This window comes from Lipophrys pholis, assembly GCF_963383615.2.
Source record: "Lipophrys pholis genome assembly, chromosome: 15".
Classification (NCBI taxonomy): domain Eukaryota; kingdom Metazoa; phylum Chordata; class Actinopteri; order Blenniiformes; family Blenniidae; genus Lipophrys; species Lipophrys pholis.
In genome coordinates, this window is record NC_137642.1 from 7,923,579 (window position 1) to 7,947,725 (window position 24,147).

A 24,147-nucleotide genomic window follows, 5' to 3' on the forward strand; every position below is an offset into this window, starting at 1 on the left:
GGGGGTCTTGTTCATGCAAACTTTGAAACACCCTGCTGCATAAGATAGAGCAGCATGGTGCCACAGTGGTGCTACTTTTTTGTTAATAACTTTAGTCTAAGTAAATGTATGGAAGAGTATCGGGGGTCACTCATGAAAAAAAAATAATAGAAGGTAGATTCTTTTTTTTCTCCATCATGCACTTCGAGAATAAAGTCGACCTTTTCAGAATGCAATAGCCATCGCATGTGAATGCTTCTACAAAAAGCCTTGCAGCCAGTTTGAGGAACTGGTGAAACTATACTTTCAAATCGGCTTTAATAACAAAGAAATGATTCGTCTTTTAGCTCTCAAACACAGTGTACAGTACTTATCAGTATTAAGACTGTGCCTAAAAATGCGACTGTTCCCAAGGATAAACCACACGAGCTTGGAAGATGTGTCTGGAGGAGTATTAAGGACCAGAGGAGACGTCTCCACTTCATCCTCAACATTGCATTTTGACTTATTTTCTCATGATGCATGATGAAAAAAAAAACCCCATCTAACTCCTATCATTGTTTTGGCTCTGATACTCTTCCATATAAATAAAATCCATAATGCTAAGCTGGGGTATAAAATGATTTTAAGAAATCTCCAGAACAATGTGTCAGATGCCACTTAATTACCATGGAATGTGCCAGTTTTAGCAAAACAAGTAAACCAGCAGGAAATCAGGGTCTTGATGTGCAAATACTGGCTGATTGAACAAGTGGTCTAATCTAGGTCTCTTCCAGAAGAACAGAGCTAAGTAGCTTGACGGCATCGCTGTGAAATTTGAATTAATATTGATTATGTTGCTCCAAGGACGCATAAATTGAACTTGTTATTTTCCAATTAAGCATGGAGCAGTGGCTTTCGGAGAAATACTGCAGAGGAGACCCGTGGACCTCCAGGGCAAAGTGAATGCTAATACTGAGAAGGTATGTATCAACAAGGTAAAGAAGATGTGTCGTGACAGGTATTGATGTGGCATTTCATGTGTGTGCAATGGCAAACACACAGCCGACATGCGTGTCTTCATCTTTACACTGTTTAAATGTTACATGTACAACTTGTAAATTGTATCATCTACGGCCTGGCGTGTAACGTTTTTTTTTTTTTTTTTGACAACATGAGCTCTTTGTCGAGCATGTCGACTCTTCTTTAGTGTGAAATAGATGAAAAATAATCCACAAAGCATGAAAGCTGTACCATATCTGTGAGATAATTCTAATCCCTTGAGATCAAGAGGGATGTGTGATTAATGTAAAATCACTTGTTTTTTCAAATGTTATTCGATTTTGGCAGAAACTATTCAGATGACCATAATACCAGCAATGACATCCATAATAGCAGAGATGATTATGCGTAAAAACGACGGTAATTTCACCCACCACTGGTCTGTGCACGTCCCAGAATGCTCTTTCCTGACTGTCGAGAATTTTCCTCTCAATTTTGTCTCTTTTCTTGTCCACTCTGGAGAGAGAGAAGAAAGAAAAAAAAAAAAAGAGGAGCTCAGAAACGATCTCAAAGAGCGTATATATAGCTTAATCCAACACATATTGGATTAATTTACTCTGTTGAATGTTTAATGTGCATTTCATTTGTGAGGTTTGCGTGCTGGCAATCAGACGCTGCCGTAAAACTCTAAGTTTAATCGCGTCTTAATGAGTGTGTAGAAGGACTCGCTCATAAAGGTATAATGTGTATGTGTGGTTCTTAAAGAAACCTACTTTGCTTGTGCTTCTGCTTGCATAAAAATGAACTCCCATTTCCTGGCAAAAGCTCGCTGTAGCCTTGCTAAGCTTTCCTGTAAGTGAAAAAGAGAGACAAAAAAAGTTGAGACTGTTGATTTGGCGCAATGCATGTATCTGGTGCTTTTGGGTGATCGTGCAGCGCTGAGGGTTAGGGTAAGGACAAAAGCATTGGCCGATCACGCAGCAGTAAGGGTTAGGGTTGGGGCACAAGCATTGGTCCATTGCGCTAAGGGTTAAGGCGCAAGTGTTGGTCATATGCGCAGCACTAAGGGTTAGGGTTAGGGCACAATCATTGGATGATCCCACAAGCAATGGTCGATTACGCAGCGCTGAGGGTTAGGATAACGGTGCAAGCGTCAGTCGATCTCACAGCGGTAAGGGTTAGGCTGTGCAATCACGGATCTTTGCGCAAATAATGGATCCATTATTTGTGAAGGGCAATCTTTTGATCGTGCAAATCACCCAAAAGTGCTTAACACATGTACTCTGTACATTGCACAACTGGACAGCCTATGCAGAAAAGTTACAACTGATGAATAAATAGTGAGATATTCAGACAGATGTGTTGTCAGAAAAAAAAAAAAGAGAGAGAAAGAGAGAAAAAATGGAGAACCCCACAGCAGCAGAAACGGGACAGATAATGTGAAGAGGGGATTGCTAAGACCAAAAGATCCCTCACTTACCGCCTCATAGTCTGCAAGCTCCAGACGTGCTTTATTTTGCATTGTTCTTTTGCAGAGGTAAACAGCTGAGAGACACAGAGAGATTATTAGAAAAAAGAAAAAAAGGAAGGGATGATTGCAGCTACGTTTTAACAGCCTTAAGTGGCCTTGCGTTCATTTAATCCTCTCAACTGCACATTTAAACTGGTCTGAAAATCACAGAGGTCATTTACTGTGCGAACGGGCGTACGTGTCTGCTCCCGTGTGCAATTCTGTTTGTGCACGCCTGACTTTTGATGTCTTCCTGCACTATTATCATCCCTTCATCTCTTTGGTAACTGACCATAATGTGGAGGTTCTATTATGCCATTAGACCGTTTTCATTAGGGGTCATCATTCAGCGTGAATCAGTTGTTGCATCTGAGATGCTGTAACTTCCCCTCACACTCAGGATTATTCCCTCAGATGGCATCAGTCATTCTCTTCTGATGCTCAAGCAGCAAATCAAAGATCTGCAAAAGTGTGATTTATTTTCTTTACCTCCACTCTGTTCGGCTGTAACAATGGAGGGCTCCTGTTGTATCGCCATTAATATGTTAATCTATCTGTGCTTGCATAAAAACGCATGCCGGGTCTCTTTCAGGTTGAATAAGTCAGAATTGACTGTGGTTGGAACACACACACACAAAAAAAAAGGAAAATAAAAGCAGTCACAGCAAGGGATTGTGAATGTGGGCCGTACATTTGAGAAGAACTAGATATGAACATCGAGCATCTGTCTACCAGCCTGCATTCGCCCCATTCATGTCTGTGCTTTCTACGTGCAGATACAATCAGAATTTATAACCGGTGGATTTGTATGTTAATACAAAAATCCAGTTCATGCAGTACAAAAGCAGGCTGCATAATTATGCTATTCAACACACAATGCTCAAAACCCAAATTTAGCCTGTAACAGTGGTGCTCTCACCATAGTCTGTGTTTTCTGGTTCCCAGCAGTTCGATGGCCAAAAGTATGGAGTCTGAATGGGAGGAAGGAAAAAAAAAAGGGTCATTGGGAAACAAAACAAACAAAGTAAAAAAAAAACAAACCTACATCTCGAACAGCATACAACCAACCACATGGTGTTTCAAAACAAAGTGTGCACGGCCACGCGAGGTGGGCACGCAGTCCCAGGGCTGCATCTGTCACAATAAAACATTTTGTTGTATAATGGGCTTGGCATAATATCTAAAGCACGTAAGCTTCTTTCAGAGTGCACTCAGTGCAGCCACCAGCATGAATCTTGACCTTCCTTCGACAGCACTGTATAGACGGGTGTCAGATGAGGACCGATTATACACACAGAAAAGCACAGTCAAGTCAGCCACCAACACAAACAGCCCCAGGCATTGATTTATTCTGGTTTATTCTCTGATGCACACTTGGGTGAAGTCAATAGATGGAAAAGCAGTAAAAAAAAAACAACAACCCTCTATTGGAATTCAAACTGATGTGCTTTGTTTACCATTTATTTATGAACCAGTCTAAATAATGGCATATGGTTGTTCCAAGTTTAAGCTGTTGTTAAAAGCGAGGAAGGATCCTCTTGTGTTTTATATTAAAAGAACATAGCGACCCACTTTTTCAGGTTTAGGGGACGTACACAGACCGATTTGATCCTAATAAAAATGGAGTGTAATAACCAATCAATTCCAATAACTCCAAATGTTTCTGAATGTTTATATGTACTTTTCATTTCTTTTCTTTGTTTTGTTTTTTTCTACAAAATCTACGATGAATAATGTGTAAAAATATAATTCAAAATCTGCTTATCAACAGTCTTTTACATCAGATTAAAATCGGTAAATGAAATTCTATAAATGTAGGATTTCTGCAGCCTGGTGGTTTGATGAATCATAAAGTCACCCTGGATATGACTTTGGATCTGATAGTTCATAAGCAACATTTTATTGCAGTCGGCTTTTCAGTTTTAGATCTGCAAAGAAAAAATTCAGAGAGCGAGAGAGCAAATGAAATAGTTATGAAATAAAGGAGGAAATATTATGAGAATAATGGATCAGTCAGAAAATTAAGCAAAAGTAATAACTCATCTAAAAGGAATAGTCAGTATAGGAGCAATGTCTCACTCAGTATATCACAAAATAAACACTATTTTAAACTAATTTAAAAAAGAGCATTAATAAACTAAAGAAACCTGAATGATTGTGTGTGATCCTGTTGTTGATATTGCTTAAAAATGAATAGTACACTTCATGTTTTGAATTTATGAAACAAGGGCAGATGAAATAACAATATTCCTCTTTCTGCACGTATTTCATTCAAAATTAAACATTAAAAATGGTCAAATCTGATTATTGGTGGAAGACTGAAATAAACAATTTGAATCAATGAATAAATGAAAATGTATCCATCAATCGTACCAAAGCAATGCAACTCGCAGTGAATATGTTAGGAATAGTAATTGTCTGTTTTTGCCATTGGTATAGTTTATAATATCTATAATATCTATCTTTAATATAATAACCCAGGCATGAGTTAAAATGTTATTCTTGCATAGCTGATGTTATTTCAGAGTTTATTGGACTGAAAGTCCTTTCAGCCCAACAATTCAACTGATTTGAGGTAATGTACTGTTCTCAGTGTGAGAAACGTCTTTAAGTCAGAGTATTAATACTCACTTGAAATCTATAGAAAGTGCCATCATCTTTGAGAGTGAGGACGTGGTCTGAGATGGGGAAGAAGTAACCATGTGCAGCCATCAGTGTTCCTAGGTGAAGAGCCTCCACTGGGGGAAAAACACAGACAGGAAATTACAACTTGGTTATACATTCAGCATTCACATTGAACACGGGCAAATAGGAGACTACTTCAATGTGGGTCCAGCATTCAGACTTGTACCTTTTCTGAATGTTTTAAATAGAAATGCTGTGCCAAGCAGGCTGTGAATAGGAAAGATTTACGAGAATTTGATGTGCGCTGCATTTTGGGATGGAGTTCAGCTTTGTCTACAAGAAATCCATGATTTTCCTGAAAAGAATATATTAACATATGTATTATATTATTAAAACAAAAAGAAACAAAGCTCATATTCAAATATTGGCCTTTTCTGAAGGCAAAATATGTATTTTTTTTTCCCCAATTGGTGAGCTCGATGATAAGATACTGCTTTAATATCAGTAAAAACAACAGGCTAGATGAGCTTGGCAAAAAGAAGAAATAAAAGATGCGAAAGCAACTACCGTGGCTCAAGTAAAGACCATCTGAACCTACACCGCATCCTTATAATCAGAATTTGAGTTATTCATGAGGCTTGTTTGTCTCATGAATAAGTTCAAAGTACCTTGATCCAAAACTTCCTGTGAAATATTGAGATATTTACCACCTTGAATTTGGCTAATGCAAGAAACTTATCAAGTACCGCTGCATCACAAAGCAGAGCTTATTTTCCAATTAAATCTCCTCAATGAATGAGATTATAAGGCCCCTTTTTTCCACATTTAAAATCTCATTGACTTTCTTAAAGGCACTTAAAAAAGAAAAATCTGTTTATAGGCAGGCAATAAAGGATAAATCTGCTTTGGGATCTCACTTTTTCATTAAAAGAAGATTCTATGATTACTTTGTGATCAATAGTCCCTCATCGCAAACCATTGGCTGGCGGTTTTCTTGCCCCATCAACTAATTAACTCCATTCACCGCGTCTCCCCAGGTGATATTCATCAACACTAAAACAGACAGAATTTGGAGTTGGCTGTTATGATAGACTCCGACCGGCGCTGCTTTGACAGGAGGATAGGCAGGCCTCTATTTCATCCAAACAGCACAGCGGGGGCCCGCGCTGATTAGCCCACCTTCAGCCGGAGAGGCGGAACTCATCAGTCAAATCACCTGGTGTTGTGCTTAGTTGGGGTGGAAACCTGCCTCCCTCTGGCGCCCGGCAGCACATGCTCGACTGTCCCTGATTTAAAGCCATCAGATAATGAAAACATGTAATCATCATCAACTGTGTGTCTCATCTGCCACCAGTTATCCCCTGCTGTTCCAAGTGTGCCAGTCCCTCACGGTGTCGACATTTATCACTCATCCTCCCTGGATTGTGTTGACGGCTCTCCGTTAATATTGACATGTTTGGTTCATTATCAGCCATCTGTTTACATGCATTTTCATGCTGGAGTCTCCTGTCCGTTTCTGCCAAGTAATTTGATTATTTATTGCATGTTTGGGTGTGTGTGTGTGTGTGTGTGTGTGTGTGTGTGTGTGTGTGTGTGTGTGTGTGTGTGTGTGTGTGTGTGTGTGTGTGTGTGTGTGTGTGTAGCCCAAGGGAGACGAAGAGTAAACTGCCTTAACACACTAATAAGCCAAGAGATACAAAGGTTGAAATGCTTTACATAGTCTAAATAGGCAGAGCTATGAATGCAATAGCAGGAGCTTACTAAATGCATGCATAATATATGTACCCTCTCTCTCTCTCTCTCTCTCTCTCTCTCTCTCTCTCTCTCGCTCTCTCACTCTCTCTCTCTCAAACACACAGTCAGAGATAAATATAGATTGGCTTTTCCTTTAACACGGAGGTGACGGCTTTGAGAGGTCAGGATGCTTATGCGTATGCATGCGTGTGCGCACGCGTATGTGAGACCGGGCTATGATTATTAATAAATAATGACTCATAAGTTATTTAGGCCTGTTTACTTATAAACACACCCCTTCCTCTTCATCTGCTGCACTCTTCTTTTAAGGAGCATTACTGCTTGTAACTCAGCTAGACGGACGTGCACAAGGGAAAATTAGGTCATCCATAGATCTATTTATTCATTATTCATTATTCATTCACAAAAATCAATTTTCTGGATTGTTAACTCGGACAGGATGAATGTCGGATGAAAGTAAAGTCGGTGTGTGATGAGTTATTTCATCGTGACCACTGAGCGCCTGATGTTTCATGGTTCCTGATCAAAAGAAATCCCTACAGAATACTTAGACAGGCTCACCATAGAGCTCATTTATTGCTTAATGCAAAAAAAGAAATTATTACAAGTGTAAAGACGCCGTAGTGTAGGACAAACACAAATGAACAGATCTGAAAATTCAGACAAAAAGAAATAAAAGATTAGGCAAGGTTGTTGTTGTTCTGTTTTTTTGTTATGTGATGCTTCCATTTCACATAACGTATCGTGAGCGCAAAGGCCGACTAAATGTTGGACAGGAATTAGGAAAAGTTCTCGACAAGGCCGTCCTGAGTCCAGGGGGAAAACACCCCGTGATTTCATCAGATTACCAGCTATGTGCCAAAAACACAGCAGTCTGGAAGCCAGCCAAGTGAAGTGTGGGAGTTTTCTTTCAGCCAAGCTTCATCTGAAGACGAGAGTCATCCTCTGAATATTGGTTTTTTTTTTATCTGCACCTGTTGTGTGATTCTGAGGTGTAACCATCTGCAGAGTGAAGTGCACAAATATCTTAGATAGTTTTTGACACGTTGTCCAATGCACATGAAGATACAATTTTATATCTAATATCTAATATCTAATAATTTTGTTGATCAAGACTTTGTGTTTTTAATGTGTGAAATCGCCTCATGTTACTGTTGTGACGCTCTTGATGTACAGTAAATAAATACTTGTGGCACCATCTGCTTTAGCCAAGGTTGAAGAATTCATGCCACTGAACTACGTCAGGGACCGATAAAAGAACCCAATTCCATACAGGAGCACGGGACAAGTTTTTATCCATATTTATACAGACGGCGCGGCGTACAGAGGGGTGATGTCAGGACAACTAAAACCACAGCGGTGCTCCACCCCACGAGAGACTCTCGAGTCTGATGTGGAGGAGGTTTCGCGAAGGTTTGAAGGAGAGGACCAGCATTATTATACAGAACAGTGTGCACGCTCTCCATGCTGCTCTGATGAGCCACATGTCCGCTCCCACTCTCCCTGTTGGTCTGTTCCACGCCGCAGACGAGGTATTCTTTCATATGCATGCACAGGTTCACACTTCCTGACAGCTTGACCGATCATCTCATTGGTTGTTGTTGTTGTTGTTGTTGTTGGTAGAGCGATCGTCTCCCAATCGGAAGGTTGAGAGGTTTGATTCCCATCTCTGTCTGCCTACGTGCCGAAGTGTCCTTGGGCAAGACGCTGAACCCCTAAACCGCCCCCATTGCAGTGACAGCGCCTTGCACGGCTGCAGCCTCCAATGGTGTGTGAATGGGTGAATGTGGTGAGCTATGTAAAGCGCTTTGGGGCTTTTGTCAGCTAAAAAGTGCTATATAAGTTAGTCAATTTACCATTTGTTGATGATCTGGTCGGGTGAATTTTACTCCTATTGTCAGCCATTTTACAGAATTCCAATTTCAATTATACTGAATTGCTCGGTATTTATTGGATGAGGTGATAATATTTTTGACGAGGTTACTTCTCATTATGGATTTTATTAATGCACTCGCTAGCAGAGTATAGTTTCCATTCATCCATCTGTCTGCTATAATACCCCATCTAATCCATCCATCCATTTATTTATTTAGTTGTATGTGTTTGTATGTTTGCTTGTTTTATGATCTCATGTCTCATGCTAGAGACAGATTATTGACAGGATAGCTTTGCGAGTCTGGCCTTATCGTGACGGTGAGTGTCGGTGTAATATGAAAGAAAAAAGAAAAAAAATGGTCCATTTTTATGGTATCTGTTGTTTTTCTTCTACTTTTTCCTGTGGGATGGGTCTATTTTGAGATTTTCTCGACAGGGTTCCCATCATGCTGTGGGCAATTTAAACAGGAGGAGCAACTCACTCATTTTGCTGTGTGTTGTTCTTGGGCCCCATTCTAAAACCTTACTACTTATTCTGTTCTATCGTTGACCGCAAATATACCCTCTACAGACATCTCAAAGTTTTGAGGGAGAAGAAAAACTTTTGAGGGGGGATTATTTATTTATTATTTTAAATCTGCAAATCAAATGCAAAGAAATTAACTGACAATAGGATTGGGAGACTGTGGAGACGGCCAAACAGGACGATAATAAGTTCATCTACGCTGTATCACTGGCTGCATATTATCCAAAGCATTTTCTTTGTCCCCAAGTTTAAAAATAAATAAAAAAATAACAAATAAAAAATCCCCAGTTAACTTTGATACAAGCTCATCTGCTTTTATATAATAAACTCTCTGCTATCGTGCTGTGAGCCAAGTTAATTGCATTTCACTTTGCTGTGTTTGTCAGCCCCGCCAGGAGCTGCTCGGTGCTAAAGTCACTTAGTTTTACGCAACACCCTTGTTTACCACCTCAGGGCAACTGACGACATGTTTTGTGTCTGTGGTGTGGAATAAAATTGCGCCGATTAATAGTCTTGAAGGACAATGAACATCTGCTTGCTGACACATCTTTGCAAACTGCTCATGATTAGAACATTACATGTTTAACCAATCATGAGATAAACTGCATGTGAAATCAATTTTAATGCCGTAACTGAACACAAGGGAATGTAATTTTATGTTGGTGAAAGTACATATGATATTGGCAGACGACAAGGGAAAAAAAAACACCATTATAGAGTTTAGTGCATTATTATTCGAGATGTGGGGAAGGAGGTCTTGTTGCTGTTTTTCGCTTAGAATTGTCCACCTGGTGGTGCATCCAATTAAGTCTTAGGCCTTCTTCAATATAATGTTGTTTTACGTGAAAACACATACTTTTTGTGTTTTTGTTCAAAGTTCCGCGTTTACGCGGCAAGATTATGAAAACGATGTCCATCAACTCGGAAAAGGCAAAAATGCTGAAAACGATGCAGTTTTCGTGTGAGGGTACTATGGGTGCCATTGTTTGTTTTTGTAATGAAACTACACACACATCCATGAAGAGAACAACACGCTATAAACTATCAACAATAAAGAGACGCAGTTCGCGATTATGGGCGACTCTCAGTTATAAAACTACCAAGTCACAGGAGAATCTGGACTGGGAGTCATGTGTTGTTGCCGCCATCGTTGATATTGTCCATCTATTTGAATAACTAATTACAATGGCTGTGGTCTGCATGCGCGGTAGCAGTGGTTCAAAAAAGTTGCATTTTGCCCCGTTGACTTGGATTCGATTTCGAAAAGTTCCACCTTGGGAGCCATTTTTAAAAAGTTGTGTTTTCAGCGGCCCTGGGCACCGTTGCTGTGTAAACAGACACCCGTGCCGTGTATAAATGGTCTTTTGAACTGGTTGCAGAATAATAGAAACTAGTTTAGGTGCAGGTTGCAATGATGCCGACTAAGAAGTCGCAGGCAATTTCGCTTAATGAAAATCCCAAAAAACAATAAGGCTGTTGAAGTCAAGGACCTCCCCTACTTAGAATTACACTCATGAATATGCTTCACACAATGGCAGGCACCACTACTCCCAGAAACACAAAAACCTTAATAATATCAACTGGTACTACTGTCCAACAGACAAAGACAGGTAAACTAATACAAATGAAATGACACACAGGGGAATTTTGAGTCGATGAGTCACAAATATGAGCTGATTGTACAATACCACGGTGCTACTGCCACATGAAAACACTCCAACAGGACACACACACACACACACACACACACACACACACACACACACACACACACACACACACACACACACACACACACACACACACACACACACACACACACACACACACACACACACACATTCACACATTCATCAGAGTTTTTTTCACGTTGTGAGCTGGAATTCTTTCTCGCTGCACTTTGGTTTTAACTTGTCTTATTTGCCACAGTTCACCCAGCCCGGTTTTGAGTCATTTTATGTGCAATGATGGTCTAGTTTTAGGTTATCAAACCGGAATGAAATAATAATAATAATAGTAACGGAAAAGAAAAGAAAGAGGAAAGACGAAGGAGAAGAAAGGAAATCGCAGTGTCTGCCTTCGCTTAAGGACACAAAAAAGCAGATCAAAGAAAAATGGAAAGCCGTGGACTTTTACATATTGAACGCTAATGGTGCAGAGGTTCCCGAAAGGTTTCTCTTTCCTCTGAGTACACACTGAAGAAAAACATCTCAATTCAACGACTGATCAGCACTTTCATTGTCATTCAGCTCTGGAAACCACCGGTAAGGTTGACGTACAGTACGAGCACTAGCAGAATGGAGCTTCATCCTTGGGAGCCCAATGGCTTTAATCAACTAGAAATGCTAACCTTCACACCACTCATTTGAACGGAAATGAAACAGCAATTGTGTCAGTGCCATAAAGTCAATTAGTCAGACGGTATTTCAGTTCCGCCGTTTGCCTATACTTGTCCGCGTTTCGTCAATGTGGCGCCACGATCACGAGTACGCCACAAATTAGTTAATAACAGTCATTGAATTGTGGCAAATGTTTGCTAAACCATGTCAATGAACTAGTCCGCTCCAGCGGGGCCAAACCAGTAGGCTAATTAAACTTTCCTTCTCTATTATCCATTAGTATTCTGAATTTTTGCGTCATGAGGATTTCTATGCAGAGTGTGCATGTTCTCGCTGCGCGAGGAAATAGCACAGTATCAAACAGTTCAGTGTTTGGATTTACCTTGATCTTCAATGTCCAAATTCTTGATCATCCACTGTACAATATCAGAACCTGAAATAGAAAGAAAAACCAATTATGAATCGCTGGCATATCTAATATGCTCACACTGTGCCCAAACACCTTTTTACATATAGATGCAAATGAAAGGGAAAACAATGACGCACTGAACCACTTCCACCGCTCCCCATCACCATTTCTCTCGCCTTGCACAGTGTAGGTGGGTAATATGCCGTCCACTACAAAATATTATTTTTGTCACCCTGTCCAGGCCAAACTCTCTCTGACTGAAAGCCATTAATATAAATGACCAGAGGAATACAATGGCGTAATGAAGCACACACTGTGTACCGTAGCGGCACCATTTTTATGACTCGGTGCATTAATAAGTCAGTTCATCATGTCGTACGCTGTGAACTGTCAGAAACAAGAAAATGTAAACAGGTCAGAAGACGGCCCCGGGAGAGAGGAAAATGTACCGACGGGAACCCGTTTAGATTTAATGATTGTCACCATTAAAAAAAAAATTCATAGGTCTGGACATGACTTGTAGATCACTTTCAACATTTTTTGCCCGAATGGACATCAAAATTCGTATATGATGGATGTAATTCTCCGTCGTCTCCTCCACCTGAGAATGCAAGTGATTCATTTTCACGTCTCAGAAAGACGTAGCAGCATAGTCTGCCCCCTGGGGCATTTTCACACCCGAGCACAACATGTGACTTTGGCACTTTGGCTAAATATATACAGTATTTTTCCAAAGCTATTATTACTGTCTATCATACTGACAGGTGAAGGTGTGTTGGAGAGACGAAAGCCACAGAAGGCAGGAAAAAAAAGGCGTGGAATGGAGACATGAGGGATTTCATGCAGGCAGTCTAGTCTCAGGGCCCTCTCTCTCCCTCTCTCTCTCTCTCTCTCTCTCTCTCTGTCCATCACGCTGCTTTTATATCTGTCTGCATCAAGTCTCCTCGGCTGTGTTTCACTGCACCCCGTTCTGCTTTTCGGCTCCCCCATAAACCAGATGAGATTTTTCATGGATTAACGTCATTAGTACAACCCCATTTTCACGCTATCAAAGTTGACCCACTTTCTCAGAGTGAGCTTAAATGAGACATGTAAGATAATCCTCTAACAAGGCTGTTCGCTGAATTGATTAATATCATGACAATAGATGGAACTATGCGTGTGTGTGTGTGTGTGTGTGTGTGTGTGTGTGTGTGTGTGTGTGTGTGTGTGTGTGTGTGTGTGTGTGTGTGTGTGTGTGTGTGTGTGTGTGCTGACGCAAGCGTGTTGTGACAGTATTGTAAACAGTATGGTCAGCAGTAACTGGGTATTAATGTTCACAGTGATGGCAAACGCTGGATAATTACCAGCAGCACAGGGTAACGAGATACCTGAAAGGGCAACATTGTCGAGCATGCACAGCTGACAATTAATGATTCAACACTGCAGTTATGAAATGCTGTGAACATATCACATTAGTTAAACGAGATGTATTACATAATATGGCAAAGATCTATCCAAGTTGGACAAAAAACAATAAATAATAAAAAGGAGCAATATTGACAGTGTAAATATGAGAAATTTTAACAAAAACAACATAGTATGTGTGATAGTACATATGCAGTGAAAAAAAATACAGACCCCCCCCCCATTAAGTGCAAATCAAAGTATATGCTTACATATTGCTAATGCTGAGCACCATCCGTTTTGTATGGGTTGATTGATCTTAGCTCGCTATGACTAAATGGCCTGGACTTGAAACTGGTTTTCTCATAAGACACATGCTGACAATTACTGGTTCTTCTGGCGTTGCCGATGGCAAAACTATGCAAAAAGCAGGTATGCGTCCAATTTGTGTTGGAACAAGCTGTTTCGGAAAGCCTGAGAATTTAATTTAGTGTTTGGATTACATGTTGTTCTTGATTGCACACTTTACTTGAGCTTTTAGACCAAGCAAGCTAAACCATAACAGCATCTACAAAAAGACAGAGGAGAACTGTTATACTGACAAAACAATATGCCCTGTTTATATAACTTCTTATACAAACTTCTACAGAAAGGTGCTTTTACAGATCACTGACACCCAAAGTTGTTAATGTTTAAAATGAATTCTGTTAATGATATAATTACCTGGCTAGTGTTTAAACAGGAATGGAATTACTTAATGGCTGTTATTAGGGTAACTCCTTCTTTTGTTTATTTAATCGACTCCCTCAGTTGGTAGTAGTGATACACTTTGTGTAGGTTCTGTTAAATACACAAGAACTGGATTTATAAATGAATACACGTTACAGTAATTAGTAAAAAAAAATAAGATTCCTCTTAACATGCAGACAGCAGAAGACAAGGTAAACTAGTGTTACAGTTAAATTCACGGATGCAGCTGATAGCCTTTGAGTTTTCACGGTGAGATATATTCCATTTTGCCGAGATAACTGAGTTGAATCATGATTATCAACAGTGATTGAAGACAAAAAGAAACCAAATGCATGGACATATTTACAGTTGTGAGGAACAAAGTCTGTTCATAGCCGCGCAACATGGGAAACGTTTCAATCCTATGAGAACAAAAAGGTAAGTGTCTATAAGAAAAACCATTAACCTTTTAGTGAAAGACATGATTTAAGGCCCGACTAAGGTTAGGGCCAGGGGAAAGGTCAGGGTAAGGATTAAGGTTATGTAAGGTAGTCCTTATGGTCTATTGAAATCAATGAGTGTCATTTAATCTCCATTGAAGGCATGAAAACACACTGCGTGTGTGCTATGCAAGTAATTTCTGAGGGCAAAGGTTGTTTGAGGTAGAAATACACAAAAGCCAGTTGGATTTGGCTTCTTTATAATGTACACATTGCAAGAGTGGAGTTTACATCGAGGTCATATTTATTTGTCATCTTCATGTGGCGTAAGAGATGAGCCAAGACTTACCTGAAAATACACTGGGGATCTTGGTTAGAAAACTTTTCACTGTTCGGATCGGGATGCCATTTTTCTCATCCTGCATGCGTGCCATTACTTCCTCCATCTGGACAACACAGAGACAGAGGAAGAAAAAACAAAAATTAGAGCAAGGGGAGAAACAAAAAAAGACTGAGCACGTTCCACGACGTGGGTTAAAAAAGGATCGTGTGTGACAGAAGAAGGTAAAACAGAAACAAACAGGTTTCCTGCGTGGGGAAACTGGGGAGGAAGTTGTCAGATTTCTGCCGCCACTTAGACAAATCGCTTTGATTTCTGTCATTTGTCGAGGAAAATCAGTCGTATATTGAATTCTGTAATAGCTCCTGAATTTTTAAAATCTGACTGTGACGTTTATTTGTCATCCGTCCGCTCCACTTGTGTCTTAAAAAAACATCCAAATGTTGGCTGAGAAGAAACCTGTTCATGTGATAGCGTATCAAAAATATTTTGATCTTTGTGAGTTTAGCCACATAATTTGGGCCACAAGGCTGCACCATGAGCGGGCATGAACAGGCACACATGCAAAGACACAAACATTTGCACACATGGCCGGTAGCAGAAATGTACTGGGAGTTGTCTCAAGGGCCTGGCAGGGCAACACAAGGCAACCGTGTTTCCAAGAACACACAGAAGGGAGCAAAGCACAGCCCGGGATACGCCAGGCGAGTCAGATGCCAACCGATCTCCCCAAACTCCTCCCTCGGTGTAAAAATATACACATGGAAAATGTGTAGAATGAGTTCCACCGCCTGGCAACAGACTGATATCTTCCATGCAAACTGGCACATAGCGTCAAAACATATACAAAATCCCCGTAGCTGTATATCTCATCGCTCCACTGCACAAAAAAAAAAAAAAATACTGTCACAAAGGTTGTTTTGTTTTTTTGTTGTTTTTTTTTAAATGAAGGCGGCGATTCTTTTGAGATTTGTCTATTTTATCATATAAATAACAGTCAATTAATTGAGTGTTTTACACTATTTGGTTGTATGCATACATGCATATTCCCCTTCTGGGTTTAGCTTCACACTAGCCTTTTAAATATTTCAAATCATTTTTGTTAAGTATATTATTCTGAAATCAATTTCGACTCTTATTGTGTAGCTATTACATAACCCTAAAACACAGTCATTGGTTATTGAAGCTTAAATTCAGCTCCTTTGCCTCAACTTCATATATATATTCATATATATATTAGCATTTTTTCCCTTTAAATTGATGTTATTCAAAAAAAGAAAACTCAAGTTAGATCATTTGTTGCAGGACTCATGTTTCATTCTGTGTTTTCTGAGACTGTAGTCCCATACTGCTCCATGCGTCCCAGTTCCTCTTGGCGTTCTCGTCTCATGTCTTGTTAATCCCTTTGTGCTTCCTGTTTTATTTAGAGCACTGCTGCCTTGTCATGTTTCTGTGAACTTCAGTTCCTCTGGCCTGAGCGTAGCGTTTCCATTCAGGCTCTGACTGACGCCTCATGTCACATCTGTGTGCTGCGTCTTGTTTCCTGCTCCTGGTGTGACTATATAAGTCTGATAAGTCTGCGTTACTCTCATTGTCAGTGTCTGGGGAAACTTTCCCCTTGTGCAAACTTTTCTGATTAATCTTGCGAGTATCTGTCAGGTTCCCTTTCGTGAATCTCTGGTGTGGTTTTAAATTTTCATTTTTAAGGATTTGGGTTTTGCGATCCTGCTTTGGTAACCTCAGAAAGATGGTTCTACCTGAATCAGTCTTACTGGCCATGACGCAATTGTAAGTGAGACAACATATAAAAGAATATAATTCTGTAGAAGTCTTTAAATAGTTTGCACATACATTTGCACCCTTGGAACAGTTGAAATGATAAAGCAGATAAGACGGTTGGGTTAAATAAGCATTCCTTTTAAAGAGAGTAACACATTGCAATTTAGCTTGCATTGACACTAAAGAAAAGGTTATTTAAGCCACATATTTTATTGATTGAGTTTGTCTGTTCAATAATATTTATCACTGATAAACACTTTTTCTCAAATCAATTTTTAGAAAGTATTTTCTATTTCTGAATTGAAGGATTATTCAGGTATATAGGTTATACAAGTCACTTGTCTGAGTCTTCTTCTCTATCGGCTCACTTGTATTCATGCATTTTCTTGTTATCTATCTTTCATACGACACCACACGCAGGCACAGCACATCTGGCATCGGCAACACAATCTCACTGCAGCCATTTTCTCATCTCATACAAATGAAGGTTTTATGCGGGTGAAAATGAATTTTGCGGCCATCCGGGTAAGAACGGAGTGGCTTTGATTACGAGAAAGCCGGGTTTGATATGTAAATGTGTAACCACTCTGGTTTGGCAGTTCATGAGCCAGTAATGTAATGTAATGTTGTAATGAAAGCTTGTAGCTAGTCAAATACCCTGCAGTCCAAAAAAATAAATATAAATTCATCCCAGTTAGTTTTTGGAGCCTAATCGACAATGATGGACCACTGGCAAAGAGCTGAAGAGCTGCAGGGAGAGATCAGAAAGACCAAGAGAGGAAATAAAACGACCGGGAAAAAAAAATACGATGTCAAAAATATGAATTTTCAGATCAATTCAGTCTGTTTTGTTAATCCTTTTCTTTCTCCCACAGATGTACTGCATGAGGCAGCACAGCAGATTTGACAAATGCTTTCCTTGGTTATTCACCAGTCTGAATCACCACCTGTAGCAACATAAAATTTGAGTTTGGAAAACAGCTGAAATATCTCACTGAAATATTAAGATCTAAGCTGAAAAATCTGTCCAAAACAGCTTCTGGCAATCCTTGATATTCTGCCATTTATTGATGGATTTTCCTATTCCCACATGTCACCGATGATGGGATTTGTTCCAGAGAAACCCCCACTAATATGAAAGTCACAGCAATGTCTTCATCAGCGGGAGTCCAAGTAGAGAAGAATCCAGAGCAGTAACGGGATTTATCGCTCTGGTGCAACATCGGGTAAAAGAGTGATTTATAGAGCCGTGGTATCGAACCCATTTCACTTCAGGGGCAACATGAAATGAAAGAATAATAACTGAGGTAATTCCAAATTTGATCACTTTTATCCCCCCCCCCCAAAAAAATCTAAATAATCTTTAAAAATGATTTCACACTCCAGAAGTCAAGAGTCATCTGCAGCTCTAGTTAGAAAATACTCTACAACATGCATAGTTTTGTATAAATTCATTAACAATCAACAAGACATTCCAGATTCATAATTGTTACCCCCAATCAGATTTCATGGACACAAACTCTGGAACTTTACAGACTAATCCTTTAAATTCCTTTTCTCTTTGGCCCTTTTTTTAAGACTAAATTATTTAATTATCTCTTGTCTCAATAGTATCACAGTGATGCTGAGTTGATATGTTGTGTAGTTTAGGTGACTGGTTTTATTTTCTCCTTCGTTAGTTTTCTTTGCTTGTTGTTCCCTTTTTTTTTTTTTTTTTTTTGTATTTTCATTACAGTAATGTTTATTGATCAGGAGGATTTTATCTAAATCCCTTTGGGATTGCTTTCAGACTTCAACATACATGTTACCTTCACATTATGGATAATGACAATAATCTGAATGTGATATCAAGAGTTGTTGTTTTTTTCAGCAGCAACTTTAGATTTATTGGGATGGGACAATTATCCAGAACTCCTTATCCACCCATGATTATTACTGTTCATTGGTGGCGTATTATATCGACTCTATCAAAACCCAGTGGAAAAACAACCCTGACCTGTATGTCTGTGTAAGTTGGACAGCATGTACGGCCATTCTAAAATAAATTAAATAAAATCTTCCATGATGTTGCATCACTGAAATTTACAGCTTCATTACCAACTAATGTAATGCCATGATGTAATGCAGATGAAATTCAACTTCAAAATAAATGTTTCAGGACCATTCACACAAAATGTTTATATATATTCCTCTTTCTTAACTCGTTGTTGTTGTGCAAAGTAAAGGAAATAATGGGAAACGGGATGATTGAAAAGGCGAGTTAAAGAGTTTTTGCAATGATAAACACTGTTTGACTACAGAAAAACTTCAATAGTTTCAGTATTACCAGAACTATCAAAAATCTAATGTTATACATCCACCAAATAATTTCATTCTAGAACAAAAAAAAAATGAGTGTTGTGTGTTATTAATGACGTTATATAGCACTCATCTGCCAAGCTGTGGTAACTAAAGTTATCTCACAAGGCAATAAAAAACAACAACAAAACCATCCCTTGATAAGGATTACCTTTCCTTTTCAAACATTTCCCCTCTAAATTAATCCTAATTGTGTTTCGCTCGCCTGTTTTCAACATGTGTGCCACACAACGCCAACGTCCTCCGTATCCGTCTCACCATCTCTCTCTGAGAGTTTCTGTGGACCGTGAGACGCAGAGCAAACAAGGACAGCGGCAACAGTGATCAATAACACACACACCCACACAGACACACACACACACACACACACACACACACACAACACACACACACACACACACACACACACACACACACACACACACACACACACACACACACACACACCCTCTGCTATCTCTGCAAACCCTCACCGCCTACACATGGTAAAATGCCACCAGCGTGAATATTCAGGATCTAAAGCTCTTGAAGTCGGGATGCTCTCTGGCTTCATGTTGTGAGAGGAGAGAAGAGAGTCGTTTCCCACAAGAGAGAAGAGAGAGAGAGAGTCTCTCTCGCTCTCGCGCTCTCTCTTTCTCCCCCTACGTCTTTCATTGTCCCCCACCCATCCACCCACCCAGTGCTGTCTGACTGTGTCTCTGCAGCCTCTTAACAGATAAGAGTGAGTGTTTTGGCTGCACAGTGTGAATCACTGCATAATGATGGCACAGGACCTGGTACATATGAAGTGACTAACAAAAGCTCCGGATATAAGCACACACTGAGCTCCGCACACGCGGCATCAAGCACTTCAAAGACCGTCACTGAGGGCACTCAGGATGCAATCAGAATGTTCTGAAGCACCATTTGGAGCAAAAAAAAATAAAAAATCTGGGTTTGTAAATCAATGCTGCCCTCTTAGATATCTTTTTAGCCACTGTTAAGTGCACCAAGTCCACTTATTTGATGGGCTGTTTCTCAGAAAAGGGAGTCGATAAAAGAATCAGTTATTAGAAAGGTTCTATTGTGAGCACTTCAAAAGGTGGGATGTTTTTAGGAACAAATTCAGTAGTGTTTTTTTCGCACGTTTTTGAAAAAAAAAAAAAAAGTTTATTTCGTTTGACCTTTGAAGGAAAGGAGTGCAGAGCGCAGGATGCTGCGTACTCACTTTGGTTTATGATGGCGGAAGGTGGAAGCTTCACCCTTGACCTTCAGCAGAAACGTTCGTTGTACTAGTTGGATTAACTTTCTTGGAACGTGCAGTGTTTTTATGAGAGCACACGATGCAGATATATATTTGTGGCTGATTTCAAGAATTCCCCTGTAGCAGGAGGACCATGCTACGGTGTGGTATCTGTAATGATAGACAACTCTGTGGTCTAACTGAGGCAGGGGAATCAGCTGCCTCCTCCACTGGAAATCACCGTAAACAACTATGACCTTGACACGGAGGTGAGAACCACAACCCCAGCTCCAGAGAAATCATTTTTCTGCCATACCTTTTGCAGAAAACTTGTGTGAATCGGTTTCCATCTCCGCGAATGATTACTTTTTCATCTCCAGTAGTGACCTGGATTCAGCCGATGGAAAGAAACCTCTCAACTTGATTTTCAAACGACTGTAACGAGAACATCATTACCTACCAAAGCTGTAAATCTTTTAAACAAGCGTCTATTTATTAGAGACCGAGGAAGCCACCAAGATGCATTTTTAATAGGCTGAGTCGAGCTATGGCTCACATTACCAAAATGTGTTTTGAAGGCACACTTGAGCTGCCGTTAAGCTGCAAAGGTGCTCTTCATCAAAAGCAGCTTGTCTTGTCATTCAGCGGGAACTCATCGGGAGTTTATTCCAGTCCCCCTCTCTTTCTCTCTCTGCGCAGATGTAAAAATCCCCCAAACTGTGTTGTTGCGGAGGAAATTAAAAAGCTCTCCTTCCCCCCCCCCCCCGTGTTGGTCTCGCTCACTGCGCTAGTTGCGATGGGTGAATGTTGCCGTTTCAGATGTACACGGGTGAATGGTATTACCTTGACAGTGTTATCTGAGGACAAATGCGTCTACATGAGGCGGGGGTGGGCGGGTGGTGGGGGATGGGGGGCGGGGGCACAAATATTCTTCCAAAGTCTGCATTGCACAAATAGTCACTCACGCGTCACAAATGATCAACTGCGTCTAGCCGTGCACACAAACAGCAGATATTCCCAGACACACACAGAGAACATAGCTTCTATCAGTCACATTGCAAGAGCACACACACACACACACACGCACGCACGCACGCACGCACGCATGCACACACACACACACACACACACTTTTCAGACGCTCACGCACATGTTATGAAAGCTTATGAACCCAGAAGGTGGGATTACTATATTTTAAAATGCACAACATCAAAATAGGTGAGCAAGTCAGTTAAAGTCTGGCTGCCCAAGGCGGAGAGAGAGAGAGAGAGCAGCCCGAACTGAACCTGTGGCTATAAAGCATGACAGCTCTACTAGATAAAACAGTCTTTGCAGTTGGTTGATCTCATTTCCTTCTGAACTGCAGTCCTTGGCTGCGTGAATCAGGCAGAGCCTGTGGCGAAGGCTGAGAGATAAAATTTCTAGTTCCCCCCACCACCACCACCACCACCAAAAAAAGGCAGCAATGGCTTACAAGTCTGACACACAGTACAAGATCCAAGGTCAACGGCTGTATTATTAGAATCACATTAATCAAGAGTAAATTCACTGTTTGGCAATTTGTATTTGGTGTTATTTCTTAATTGGATCAATGTGAGTATATCAAAAAAAAAGTCCTCACTGAAGCTTCATAAAAATTTTGTAATTATATGTACTCACAAATTAAAACACACAACTCCTTTGGACAGGCTGGTGCAGAGTGAGAAAATCCAAAAAACACAATGTTCTTCATGCTACACTGCCAGTATAAAGGGGAGCTTACCATGCAGGCAAAAGCAGTCTGGTAATTACTCCTTCAAGGACCATACTTTCAAAGCACCTTTTTGACTTTCACAAACAACAGTGATTAAGAGCAATGGCAGAATTCCCTTGTCATTGTTGTAGGGGGTCGACAAACATGGAGGCCGCTTTTCTAGCTTTACAAGTGTATTATTATGTGTACAACAGCTGCAACTCTTTCATTGCATAAATTATAAAGTAATCTTTAATAACTTTTTGGGGGGGGCACAATATGGTATAACAGCCCTTTCCCCCATCTCCCCTGTGATTACTACGCTAAGGCGGTAAACACAATTTAGAAACATAATCCCTGGACTAACTGGCCACTGTTTCTCTTACATGAGCAAAATGTTGTTAGCCGAGCACAAACAAACTTAGTCAGACACTTCAGGCTGCAGAGGCGCAGCACTTCCCCACTCGAGCATTCAAAATAAAATTACCCTGCAGATAGGTTCGGGAAGTTATTGAGCTCATGCTGACAAGGTTGTTGAATAGATGCCATGAATCTTAAGTCTCTGAGGTTACCGTACGAGTTACCACAGCAACACGGTCTGGGACCACTATCGCAAGGACATCTTTGGCAGCTTGCCATCACTCATTCATGAGAAGGAGAGAACGACAGTGTGGGGGTGGTGTGGGGAGAAAGGACAGTACATTTTACGTTTGCAATTACAAAATATCATTTGAGACTGTATTGTATCGTTAATATTTCAGTGTATGCATTTTTTTCTATCATTGCTACACTGGTGGTGAAATTATTCTCCACTTATCAAACAAGGTGCAACAGTCTATTTCGGTCAAGTTGGAGGGTGCTTTGACTTCAAAGTCGACACAAATTTGTTTTTGTGAAACTGCACTCAGTATTTGTGTGATTTTTGCTCTCACAAAAAAATAAATTATAATAAAAAGAATGCAATAGTGAATAATGAGGCACTCATCTAAATAGTAGGGAACTTATTGTTTGCTGATTGCCCAAAATGAGTAATTGTTGCGGCACTACTTTACACCCACGGGCCAGAGTGGCTAAGGCATGTTAACTATCAAGAACTCTGAGAGTTCTAGTGAAAAAGGCCTAAAAAAAAAAGAGACAAAATCCAGAAGACTAAAGAAAAAAATGACAATCCCTTTTGCTTGGCAGCAGATGCTCATGTTGTTTTTGCAGCACCCTGATGCATGATCTGACCCATTTTAGCTCCATTTTTTGGCTTTCATCCTCTTGCTTATTTTGCATTTTTATTGTCCTTTTTTGCATTTTCGTCATTATTGAAACCCCTCATTACTCGCAGGTCCTTGATGATTGGTGATTGGGGATCTCGGATGGAGAACGGACAGTAATCCCCTTCACAGCAGGCCAGGATCGCGTAACGTGAAGAACAGATGCCCAGGTGAGAGCACTGCCTGTAGTGAAGGTAATTATTTCATCCAAGCTGATGGTTTATTAATGCTCTATGTTGAGGCACATCCTGAAAACCAGTGATTAGCCAGTTAACAACATCTGCAGCTCGGTGCTTGATCGGCCTTGCTTTGGGTGTATCCATCAATACGGTTCTGTCTCTTTGCACGCGATTGGGAGCATCTGTTTCTTGGGATGTCACTTCGCTGTTTCACACTTCTGGATTCTCTCTCACTCTGCACATTTGTTCCCTCTGTTGCCTTTATTCTTCATTTAATATGTCAACAGCAATAACAACACATCCTCGAGCACCGCCACACTATAAAGAAACCTGAGGACACAAAGTGCTTCATTGCCGTTTGCTGCTCTTGTCTTCATCCCTCCAACAAACTGCAAAGAGCTATGAATTTCTTAAGCTGGTAATTATTCGTCCTCGGTGCGTCCTGCTTCTCTCTTCACTCCTAGTATCATTAACGTGTTTCATTATGTACCACTTGGTGGTGCACTGCGTTGTCTATTATTTCCAGAATGAAAAACCTGATGCCGCTCGTGCTCACAGCAGCAGTATTATCATACGCACACACTTATGGACAGTGGGGGACAGATGGCTTTTACTACAGACTTTGATTTATTTGGATGTTGTCAAACATGATGCCTCGAATGCTCGGCGAGGTGGGACTGAAAGCCTTTTTAATGGCTTGATCTGATTTGGTCTGATTTGC

At 40.3% G+C, this 24,147-nt stretch overlaps 1 protein-coding gene across 2 annotated transcripts in view; it reads right to left on the reverse strand.

Moving 5' to 3' along the window:
- LOC308120675 (regulator of G-protein signaling 7) overlaps positions 1-24,147 on the reverse strand; it is a 53,429-nt gene that overhangs the window by 7,358 nt on the left and 21,924 nt on the right. For both annotated transcript variants that reach the window (XM_080481433.1, XM_080481434.1), the window contains exons 3-9: positions 14,904-15,000; positions 11,973-12,023; positions 5,102-5,208; positions 3,390-3,441; positions 2,441-2,505; positions 1,734-1,810; positions 1,395-1,476 (exon numbers count right to left, since the gene is read on the reverse strand). In XM_080481433.1, coding sequence (XP_080337559.1) covers positions 1,395-1,476; positions 1,734-1,810; positions 2,441-2,505; positions 3,390-3,441; positions 5,102-5,208; positions 11,973-12,023; positions 14,904-15,000 — 531 coding nt within the window. The remainder of the gene's footprint in view (positions 1-1,394; positions 1,477-1,733; positions 1,811-2,440; positions 2,506-3,389; positions 3,442-5,101; positions 5,209-11,972; positions 12,024-14,903; positions 15,001-24,147) is intronic.